Source organism: Daphnia pulex, chromosome 10 (genome assembly GCF_021134715.1).
Source record: "Daphnia pulex isolate KAP4 chromosome 10, ASM2113471v1".
Taxonomy (NCBI): Eukaryota; Metazoa; Arthropoda; class Branchiopoda; order Diplostraca; family Daphniidae; genus Daphnia; species Daphnia pulex.
In genome coordinates, this window is record NC_060026.1 from 5,982,829 (window position 1) to 5,995,172 (window position 12,344).

Here is a 12,344-nt window from a genome sequence, read left to right on the forward strand (position 1 = left end):
CGCACATCATAGCACTTGAATTTTTAAAAATTATTCAAGTTATTTGAGTTCTATTGTCGAGTAGTGGATTTCTATTGTCAAGCACTTGATTTCTGCATAGCAGAGCACGCCAGAGCACGCCAGTGCACACCAGAGCACGCAGTGCACTCCAGAGCATGCCAGTAAACGCCAGAGCATGCCAGTGCACGCCAGAGCACGCCAATTCACCCCAGAGCACGCCAATGCTGCTGTTGTGAATGCTCTGCCATCTGACAGCGTCACTCTAACTTCGGGGGTCCCACAGGGCTCTGTACTTGGCCCGCTTCTTTACCTCGCCTACGCGAATCCTCTTTCGTCGGTGCTAGAAGGTACCAATCTTAACAACGGTGGCCTAAACGTTCTGAAGATGGGTCAGTTCTCTGATGACACTCAGCTCCGGATTGGCTTTCGACTCCGTCCCGCTCCATCTCAACAGCTATCGGCCCTAAGCATGATGGCAAGTTGTGCAGCGCGCTCGGAAACTTGGTTTACTGCAAATCGGGTGAAGCTTAACGTGTGTAAGAGCGAACTTCTCTACACATCGACTCCGAACCGATCCAAGCTGATTGAAAATCTACCTCTTCAGGTTGGAGATGACTTGGTTCAACCTTCTCTAGTGGTGAAAAATCTTGGAGTGATCTTCGACAGCAATTTGACCATGATCCCGCATATCAACAGCGTGTGCAAGTCAGCATTTTTTCACATTCGCACACTGGGAAAAATCAGGAAATACCTGTCACCACATGCGGCGAAAACCTTGGTTCAAGCTATGGTTCTTTCCCGACTGGACTACGCCAACTCGCTGTTTGCTGATCTTCCAAAAGAACAGATCCTGAGACTGCAGAGAGTCCAAAACGCTGCTGCCAGATTGATTGTCGGAGCGAGGAGGTTTGATCCTGTTTCCAACCATCTCAAAACCCTGCGTTGGCTGCCAGTCAACGAGCGCATCAGCTTTAAGTGTTTGGTTTTGGCCTTTAAGTGTCTGCATGGATATGCCCCTCCATATTTGTCATCCCTGATTGAGCGTTCAAACCACCACGGACCCTCAGATCGTCGTTTTCTAGTGATCTAGCTGTCCCACCAGGAAAACCTGGGCTCTATGGCTCGCGCACATTCTCAAGAATGGGTCCGAGGCTGTGGAACGACCTGCCGGATAACATCAAGAAAATGACGGAGCTGAAGAATTTTAAAACTCTGTTGAAATCCTATTTGTTAAGTAAATGTTATAAATGACCCAAATTGTACATATTTTCTTGAGTGACTCTACCTAAAGCGTCATTTGATCATGTAGTTGTAAAGTGCGCTATAGAAATTGAATAAAATAAAATAAATAAATGCACGCCAGAGCACGCCAGAGCACGCCAGAGCACGCCAGAGCACGCCAGTTCACGCCAGAGCACGCCAATTCACACCAGAGCACGCCAATTCACACAAGAGCACGCCAGTGCACTCCAGAGCACGTCAATGCACGCCAGAGCACTCCAATTCACACCAGAGCACTTCAGTGCACGCCAGAGCAAGCCAGTGCACGCCAGAGCACGCCAGTGCACGCCAGAGCAAGCCAGTGCACGCCAGAGCACGCCTGTGCACGCCAGAGCACGTCAATGCACGCCAGAGCACGCCAGTGCACGCCAGAGCACGCCAGTGCACGCCAGAGCACGTCAATGCACGCCAGAGCACGCCAGAGCACAGCAGAGAACAGCTCAGCACATGAAGTTGCTATAATATTTTTTTCACTTGTTAAAACCATTTTTAATTACACGATGTGTAAATCAATGTCCAATACACTATATCAAGTCTATTGAATCAATAAATTTATAGAGCAAATCATGAACAAAAAGTTAAAAAAAAACGCACATCACAGCACTTGAATTTTTAAAAATTATTCAAGTTATTTGAGTTCTATGGTCGGGCAGTGGATTTCTATCGTCAAGCACTTGAGTTCTGCATAGCAGAGCACGCCAGAGCACGCCAGTGCACGCCAGAGCACGCCAGTGCACGCTTGAGAACGACAGTGCACGCCAGAGCACGTCAGTGCACGCCAGAGCACGCCAGTGCACGCCAGAGCACGCCAGTGCACGCTTGAGAACGCCAATTCACACCAGATCACGCCAGTGCACGCCAGAGCACGTCAGTTCACGCCACAGCACGCCAGTGCACGCCAGAGCACGTCAATGCACGCCAGAGCAAGCCAGTGCACTCCAGAGCACGCCAGTACACGCCAGAGCACGTCAATGCACGCCAGACCACGCCGGAGCACGCCAATTCACCCCAGAGCACGCCAGTGCACGCCAGAGCAGGCCAGAGCACGCCAGAGCACGCCAGAGCACGCCAATTCACACCAGAGCACACCAATTCACACCAGAGCACGCCAGTGCACGCCAGAGCACGGAAGAGCACAGCAGAGCACGCCAATTCACACCAGAGCACGCCGATTCACACCAGAGCAGGCCAGTGCACGCCAGAGCACGGTGGAGCACAGCAGAGCACGCCAGTACACGCCAGAGCACGCCAATTCACACTTGATCACGCCAATTCACACCAGAGCACACCAGTGCACGCCAGAGCACGTCAATGCACGCCAGAGCACGCCACTGCACGCCAGAGCACGCCAATTCACACCAGAGCACGTCAGTGCAAGGCCAGAGCACGCCAGTGCACGCCAGAGCACGTCAATGCACGCCAGAACACGCCAGTGCACGCCAGAGCACGCCAGTGCACGCCAGAGCACGCCAGAGCCCGCCAGAACACGCCAGTGCACGCCAGAGCACGCCAGTTCACGCCGGAGCACGCCAGTGCACGCCAGAGCACGTCAATGCACGCCAGAGCACGCCAGTGCACGCCAGAGCACGCCAGTGCACGCCAGAGCACGCCAGTGCACGCCAGAGCACGCCAGTGCACGCCAGAGTACGCCAATTCAAACCAGAGCACGCCAGAGCACGCCAGTGCACGCCAGAGCACTCCAATTCACACCAGAGCACGCCAGTGCACGCCAGAGCACGCCAGTTCACGCAAGAGCACGTCAATGCACGCCAGGGCACGCCAGTGCACGCCAGAGCACGCCAATTCACACCAGAGCACGCCAGTGCACGCCAGAGCACGCCAGTGCACGCTTGAGAACGCCAATTCACACCAGATCACGCCAGTGCACGCCAGAGCACGTCAGTTCACGCCACAGCACGCCAGTGCACGCCAGAGCACGTCAATGCACGCCAGAGCAAGCCAGTGCACTCCAGAGCACGCCAGTACACGCCAGAGCACGTCAATGCACGCCAGAGCACGCCAGAGCACGCCAATTCACCCCAGAGCACGCCAGTGCACGCCAGAGCAGGCCAGAGCACGCCAGAGCACGCCAGAGCACGCCAATTCACACCAGAGCACACCAATTCACACCAGAGCATTCCAGTGCACGCCAGAGCACGGAAGAGCACAGCAGAGCACGCCAATTCACACCAGAGCACGCCGATTCACACCAGAGCAGGCCAGAGCACGCCAGAGCACGGTAGAGCACAGCAGAGCACGCCAGTACACGCCAGAGCACGCCAATTCACACTTGATCACGCCAATTCACACCAGAGCACGCCAGTGCACGCCAGAGCACGTCAATACACGCCAGAGCACGCAACTGCACGCCAGAGCACGCCAATTCACACCAGAGCACGTCAGTGCAAGGCCAGAGCACGCCAGTGCACGCCAGAGCACGTCAATGCACGCCAGAACACGCCAGTGCACGCCAGAGCACGCCAGAGCCCGCCAGAACACGCCAGTGCACGCCAGAGCACGCCAGTTCACGCCGGAGCACGCCAGTGCACGCCAGAGCACGTCAATGCACGCCAGAGCACGCCAGTGCACGCCAGAGCACGCCAGTGCACGCCAGAGCACGCCAGTGCACGCCAGAGCACGCCAGTGCACGCCAGAGTACGCCAATTCAAACCAGAGCACGCCACAGCACGCCAGTGCACGCCAGAGCACTCCAATTCACACCAGAGCACGCCAGTGCACGCCAGAGCACGCCAGTTCACGCAAGAGCACGTCAATGCACGCCAGGGCACGCCAGTGCACGCCAGAGCACGCCAATTCACACCAGAGCACGCCAGTGCACGCCAGAGCACGCCAGAGCACGCCAGTGCACGCCAGAGCACGCCAGTGCACGCCAGAGCACGCCAGTGCACGCCAGAGCACGCCAGTGCACGCCAGTGCACGCCAGAGCACGCCAGTGCACGCCAGAGCACGCCAGTGCACGCCAGAGCACGCCAGTGCACGCCAGAGCACGCCAGTGCACGCCAGAGCACGACAGAGCATAGCAGAGAACAGCTCAGCACTTGAAGTTGCTATAATATTTTTTTCACTTGTTAAAACCATTTTTTAATTACAGGATGTGTAAATCAATGTCCAATACACCACTTCAAGTCTATTGAATCAATAAATTTATAGAGCAAATTATGAACAAAAAGTTAAAAATAAACGCACATCACAGCACTTGAATTTTTAAAAATTATTCAATTTATTTGAGTTCTATTGTCGGGTAGTTGATTTCTTTTGTCAAGCACTTGAGTTCTGCATAGCAGAGCACGCCAGAGCACGCCAGTGCACGCCAGAGCACGCAAGAGCACGCCAGAGCACGCCAGTGCACGCCAGAGCACGCCAGTGCACGCCAGAGCACCCCAGTGCACGCCAGAGCACGCAGTGCACGCCAGAGCACGCCACTGCACGCCAGAGCACGCCAGAGCACGCCAGAGCACGCCAGTGCACGCCAGAGCACGCCAGTGAACGCCAGAGTACGCCAATTCAAACCAGAGCACGCCAGAGCACGCCAGTGCACGCCAGAGCACTCCAATTCACACCAGAGAAAGCCAGTGCACGCCAGAGCACGCCAGTTCACGCCAGAGCACGCCAGTGCACGCAAGAGCACGTCAATGCACGCCAGAGCACGCCAGTGCACTCCAGTGCACGCCAGAGCACTCCAATTCACACCAGAGCACGCCAGTGCACGCCAGAGCACGCCAGTTCACGCAAGAGCACGTCAATGCACGCCAGGGCACGCCAGTGCACGCCAGAGCACGCCAATTCACACCAGAGCACGCCAGTGCACGCCAGAGCACGCCAGTGCACGCTTGAGAACGCCAATTCACACCAGATCACGCCAGTGCACGCCAGAGCACGTCAGTTCACGCCACAGCACGCCAGTGCACGCCAGAGCACGTCAATGCACGCCAGAGCAAGCCAGTGCACTCCAGAGCACGCCAGTACACGCCAGAGCACGTCAATGCACGCCAGAGCACGCCAGAGCACGCCAATTCACCCCAGAGCACGCCAGTGCACGCCAGAGCAGGCCAGAGCACGCCAGAGCACGCCAGAGCACGCCAATTCACACCAGAGCACACCAATTCACACCAGAGCACGCCAGTGCACGCCAGAGCACGGAAGAGCACAGCAGAGCACGCCAATTCACACCAGAGCACGCCGATTCACACCAGAGCAGGCCAGAGCACGCCAGAGCACGGTAGAGCACAGCAGAGCACGCCAGTACACGCCAGAGCACGCCAATTCACACTTGATCACGCCAATTCACACCAGAGCACGCCAGTGCACGCCAGAGCACGTCAATGCACGCCAGAGCACGCCACTGCACGCCAGAGCACGCCAATTCACACCAGAGCACGTCAGTGCAAGGCTAGAGCACGCCAGTGCACGCCAGAGCACGTCAATGCACGCCAGAACACGCCAGTGCACGCCAGAGCACGCCAGTGCACGCCAGAGCACGCCAGAGCCCGCCAGAACACGCCAGTGCACGCCAGAGCACGCCAGTTCACGCCGGAGCACGCCAGTGCACGCCAGAGCACGTCAATGCACGCCAGAGCACGCCAGTGCACGCCAGAGCACGCCAGTGCACGCCAGAGCACGCCAGTGCACGCCAGAGTACGCCAATTCAAACCAGAGCACGCCACAGCACGCCAGTGCACGCCAGAGCACTCCAATTCACACCAGAGCACGCCAGTGCACGCCAGAGCACGCCAGTTCACGCAAGAGCACGTCAATGCACGCCAGGGCACGCCAGTGCACGCCAGAGCACGCCAATTCACACCAGAGCACGCCAGTGCACGCCAGAGCACGCCAGAGCACGCCAGTGCACGCCAGAGCACGCCAGTGCACGCCAGAGCACGCCAGTGCACGCCAGAGCACGCCAGTGCACGCCAGTGCACGCCAGAGCACGCCAGTGCACGCCAGAGCACGCCAGTGCACGCCAGAGCACGACAGAGCATAGCAGAGAACAGCTCAGCACTTGAAGTTGCTATAATATTTTTTTCACTTGTTAAAACCATTTTTTGATTACAGGATGTGTAAATCAATGTCCAATACACCACTTCAAGTCTATTGAATCAATAAATTTATAGAGCAAATTATGAACAAAAAGTTAAAAATAAACGCACATCACAGCACTTGAATTTTTAAAAATTATTCAATTTATTTGAGTTCTATTGTCGGGTAGTTGATTTCTTTTGTCAAGCACTTGAGTTCTGCATAGCAGAGCACGCCAGAGCACGCCAGTGCACGCCAGAGCACGCAAGAGCACGCCAGAGCACGCCAGTGCACGCCAGAGCACGCCAGTGCACGCCAGAGCACCCCAGTGCACGCCAGAGCACGCAGTGCACGCCAGAGCACGCCACTGCACGCCAGAGCACGCCAGAGCACGCCAGAGCACGCCAGTGCACGCCAGAGCACGCCAGTGAACGCCAGAGTACGCCAATTCAAACCAGAGCACGCCAGAGCACGCCAGTGCACGCCAGAGCACTCCAATTCACACCAGAGAAAGCCAGTGCACGCCAGAGCACGCCAGTTCACGCCAGAGCACGCCAGTGCACGCAAGAGCACGTCAATGCACGCCAGAGCACGCCAGTGCACTCCAGAGCACGCCAGTACACGCCAGAGCACGCCAATTCACACCAGAGCACGCATATTCACACCAGAGCACGCCAGTGCACGCCAGAGCACGTCAATGCACGCCAGAGCACGCAAGTGCATGCCAGTGCACGCCAGTGCACGCCAGTGCACGCCAGAGCACGGTAGAGCACAGCAGAGAACAGCTCAGCACTTGAAGTTGCTATAATATTTTTTTCACTTGTTAAAACCATTTTTTAATTACAGGATGTGTAAATCAATGTCCAATACACCATTTCAGGTCTATTGAATCAATAAATTTATAGAGCAAATCATAATAAAAAAGTTTTAGAAAAACGCACATCACAGCACTTGAATTTTTAAAAATTATTCAAGTTATTTGAGTTCTATTGTCGGGTAGTGGATTTCTATTGTCAAGCACTTGAGTTCTGCATAGCAGAGCACGCCAGAGCACGCCAGTGCACGCCAGAGCACGCCAGTGCACGCTTGAGAACGTCAGTGCACGCCAGAGCACGCCAGTGCACGCAAGAGCACGCCAGTGCACGCCAGTGCACGCCAGAGCACGCCAGTGCACGCTTGAGAACGCCAATTCACACCAGATCACGCCAGTGCACGCCAGAGCACGTCAGTTCACGCCACAGCACGCCAGTGCACGCCAGAGCACGATGCACGCCAGAGCAAGCCAGTGCACTCCAGAGCACGCCAGTACACGCCAGAGCACGTCAATGCACGCCAGACCACGCCAGAGCACGCCAATTCACCCCAGAGCACGCCAGTGCACGCCAGAGCACGGAAGAGCACAGCAGAGCACGCCAATTCACACCAGAGCACGCCAGTGCACGCCAGAGCACGGAAGAGCACAGCAGAGCACGCCAATTCACACCAGAGCACGCCGATTCACACCAGAGCAGGCCAGAGCACGCCAGAGCACGGTAGAGCACAGCAGAGCACGCCAGTACACGCCAGAGCACGCCAATTCACACTTGATCACGCCAATTCACACCAGAGCACACCAGTGCACGCCAGAGCACGTCAATGCACGCCAGAGCACGCCACTGCACGCAAGAGCACGCCAATTCACACCAGAGCACGTCAGTGCAAGGCCAGAGCACGCCAGTGCACGCCAGAGCACGTCAATGCACGCCAGAACACGCCAGTGCACGCCAGAGCACGCCAGTGCACGCCAGAGCACGCCAGAGCCCGCCAGAACACGCCAGTGCACGCCAGAGCACGCCAGTTCACGCCGGAGCACGCCAGTGCACGCCAGAGCACGTCAATGCACGCCAGAGCACGCCAGTGCACGCCAGAGCACGCCAGTGCACGCCAGAGCACGCCAGTGCACGCCAGAGCACGCCAGTGCACGCCAGAGTACGCCAATTCAAACCAGAGCACGCCAGAGCACGCCAGTGCACGCCAGAGCACTCCAATTCACACCAGAGCACGCCAGTGCACGCCAGAGCACGCCAGTTCACGCAAGAGCACGTCAATGCACGCCAGGGCACGCCAGTGCACGCCAGAGCACGCCAATTCACACCAGAGCACGCCAGTGCACGCCAGAGCACGCCAGTGCACGCTTGAGAACGCCAATTCACACCAGATCACGCCAGTGCACGCCAGAGCACGTCAGTTCACGCCACAGCACGCCAGTGCACGCCAGAGCACGTCAATGCACGCCAGAGCAAGCCAGTGCACTCCAGAGCACGCCAGTACACGCCAGAGCACGTCAATGCACGCCAGAGCACGCCAGAGCACGCCAATTCACCCCAGAGCACGCCAGTGCACGCCAGAGCAGGCCAGAGCACGCCAGAGCACGCCAGAGCACGCCAATTCACACCAGAGCACACCAATTCACACCAGAGCACGCCAGTGCACGCCAGAGCACGAAAGAGCACAGCAGAGCACGCCAATTCACACCAGAGCACGCCGATTCACACCAGAGCAGGCCAGAGCACGCCAGAGCACGGTAGAGCACAGCAGAGCACGCCAGTACACGCCAGAGCACGCCAATTCACACTTGATCACGCCAATTCACACCAGAGCACGCCAGTGCACGCCAGAGCACGTCAATGCACGCCAGAGCACGCCACTGCACGCCAGAGCACGCCAATTCACACCAGAGCACGTCAGTGCAAGGCCAGAGCACGCCAGTGCACGCCAGAGCACGTCAATGCACGCCAGAACACGCCAGTGAACGCCAGAGCACGCCAGTGCACGCCAGAGCACGCCAGAGCCCGCCAGAACACGCCAGTGCACGCCAGAGCACGCCAGTTCACGCCGGAGCACGCCAGTGCACGCCAGAGCACGTCAATGCACGCCAGAGCACGCCAGTGCACGCTAGAGCACGCCAGTGCACGCCAGAGCACGCCAGTGCACGCCAGAGCACGCCAGTGCACGCAGGAGTACGCCAATTCAAACCAGAGCACGCCACAGCACGCCAGTGCACGCCAGAGCACTCCAATTCACACCAGAGCACGCCAGTGCACGCCAGAGCACGCCAGTTCACGCAAGAGCACGTCAATGCACGCCAGGGCACGCCAGTGCACGCAAGAGCACGCCAATTCACACCAGAGCACGCCAGTGCACGCCAGAGCACGCCAGAGCACGCCAGTGCACGCCAGAGCACGCCAGTGCACGCCAGAGCACGCCAGTGCACGCCAGAGCACGCCAGTGCACGCCAGAGCACGCCAGTGCACGCCAGAGCACGCCAGTGCACGCCAGTGCACGCCAGAGCACGCCAGAGCACGTCAATGCACGCCAGAGCACGCCAGTGCACGCCAGAGCACGCCAGTGCACGCCAGTGCACGCCAGAGCACGTCAATGTACGCCAGAGCACGCCAAGGCACGCCAGTGCACGCCAGAGCACGGTGGAGCACAGCAGAGAACAGCTCAGCACTTGAAGTTGCTATAATATTTTTTTCACTTTTTAAAACCATTTTTTAATTACAGGATGTGTAAATCAATGTCCAATACACCATTTCAAGTCTATTGAATCAATAAATTTATAGAGCAAATCATGAACAAAAAGTTTTAGAAAAACGCACATCACAGCACTTGAATTTTTAAAAATTATTCAAGTTATTTGAGTTCTATTGTCGAGTAGTGGATTTCTATTGTCAAGCACTTGAGTTCTGCATAGCAGAGCACGCCAGAGCACGCCAGTTCACGCCAGAGCACGCCAATTCACGCCAGAGCACGCCAGTGCACGCCAGAGCACGCCAGAGCACGCCAGTGCAAGCCAGAGCACGCCAGTGCACGCCAGAGCACGCCAGTGTACGCCAGAGCACGTCAATGCACGCCAGAGCACGCCAGTGCACGCCAGAGCACGTCAATGCACGCCAGAGCACGCCAGTGCACGCCAGAGCACTCCAATTCACACCAGAGCACTTCAGTGCACGCCAGAGCACGCCAGTTCAGGCCAGATCACGCCAGTGCACGCCAGAGCACGTCAATGCACGCCAGAGCACGCCAGTGCACGCCAGAGCACGTCAATGTACGCCAGAGCACGCCAGAGCACGCCAGTGCACGCCAGAGCACGGTGGAGCACAGCAGAGAACAACACAGCACTTGAAGTTGCTATAATATTTTTTTCACTAGTTAAAACCATTTTTTAATTACAGGATGTGTAAATCAATGTCCAATACACCATTTCAAGTCTATTGAATCAATAAATTTATAGAGCAAATCATGAACAAAAAGTTTTAGAAAAACGCACATCACAGCACTTGAATTTTTAAAAATTATTCAAGTTATTTGAGTTCTATTGTCGGGTAGTGGATTTCTATTGTCAAGCACTTGAGTTCTGCATAGCAGAGCACGCCAGGGCACGCCAGTGCACGCCAGAGCACGCCAATTCCCACCAGAAAACGCAGTGCACTCCAGAGCATGCCAGTGCACGCCAGAGCACGCCTGTGCACGCCAGAGCACGCCTGTGCACGCCAGAGCACGCCAGTGCACGCCAGAGCAGGCCAATGCACGCCAGAGCACGCCAGTGCACGCCACAGAACGCCAGTGCACGCCAGAGCACGCCAGAGCACGCCAGAGCACGCCAGCGCACGCCAGAGCACGCCAGTGCACGCCAGAGCACGCCAGTGCACGCATGAGCACGCCACTGAACGCCAGAGCACGCCAGTGCACGCAAGAGCACTCCAATTCACACCAGAGCACGCAAGTGCACGCCAGAGCACGCCAGTTCACGCCAGAGCACGCCAGAGCACGTCAATGCACGCCAGAGCACGCCAGTGCACGCCAGAGCTGGCGTGCACTAGCGTGCTCTGGCGTGCACTAGCGTGCATTGGCGTGCTCTGGCGTGCATTGGCGTGCACTGGCGTGCACTGGCGTGCTCTGGCGTACATGAGCGTGCTCTGTCGTGCATTGGCGTGCACTGGCGTGCTCTGGCGTGCACTAGCGTGCTCTGGCGTGCACTGTCGTGAATTGGCGTGCTCTTGCGTGCATTGGCGTGCACTGGCGTGCATTGGCGTGCTCTGGCGTGCATTGGCGTGCATTGGCGTGCTTTGGCGTGCATTGGCGTGTACTGGCGTGCACTGGCGTGCTCTGGCGTGCTCTGGCGTTTACTGGCATGCATTGGCGTGCTCTGGCATGCATTGGCGTGCACTGGCGTGCATTGGCGTGCTCTGCCGTGCATTGGCGTGCACTGGCGTTCATTGGCGTGCTCTGGCGTGCATTGGCGTGCACTAGCGTGCTCTGGCGTGCTCTGGCGTGCACTGGCGTGCTCTGGCGGGCACTGGCGTGCTCTGGCGTGCACTGGCGTGCTCTGGCGTGCACTGTCGTGCATTGGCGTGCTCTTGTGTGCATTGGCGTGCACTGGCGTGCATTGGCGTGCTCTGGCGTGCATTGGCGTGCATTGGCGTGCTCTGGCGTGCATTGGCGTGTACTGGCGTGCTCTGGCGTGCTCTGGCGTGCACTGGCGTGCTCTGGCGTGTACTGGCGTGCTCTGGCGTGCTCTATTGTGCATTGGCGTGCACTGGCGTGCTCTGGCGTGCATTGGCGTGCTCTGCTGTGCTCTACCGTGCTCTGGCGTGCTCTGGCGTGCACTGGCATGCACTGACGTGCACTGGCGTGCTCTGGCGTGCTCTGGCGTGCTCTGGCGTGCTCTGGCGTTTTCTGGCGTGCTCTTGCGTGCATTGGCGTGCACTGGCTTGCTCTGGCGTGCACTGGCGTGCTCTGGAGTGCTCTGGCGTGCTCTGGCGTGCTCTAGCGTAAACTGGCGTGCTCTGGCGTACTCTGGCGTGCTCTGCTATGCAGAACTCAAGTGCTTGACAATAGAACTCCATTCCCCGACAAAAGAACTCAAATAACTTGAAAAATTTAAAAAAATTCCAGTGCTGTGATGTGCGTTTTTCTAAAACTTTTTGTTCATGAATTGCTCTATAAATTTATTTATTCAATAGACTTGAAATGGTGTATTG

The 12,344-nt window shown here is 57.3% G+C and overlaps 1 protein-coding gene across 1 annotated transcript; it reads left to right on the top strand.

Moving 5' to 3' along the window:
• Positions 1-385: 385 nt before the first annotated feature.
• LOC124206080 lies at positions 386-1,090 on the top strand. Its single transcript, XM_046603717.1, has one exon. The coding sequence runs from the start codon at positions 386-388 to the stop codon at positions 1,088-1,090; it is 705 nt and encodes a 234-aa protein (XP_046459673.1).
• Positions 1,091-12,344: the final 11,254 nt, after the last annotated feature.

Bases quoted from the DNA above. Each gene is read 5' to 3' on its own strand.
- LOC124206080 (XM_046603717.1), top strand. From the start codon at position 386: ATGGGTCAGTTCTCTGATGACACTCAGCTCCGGATTGGCTTTCGACTC.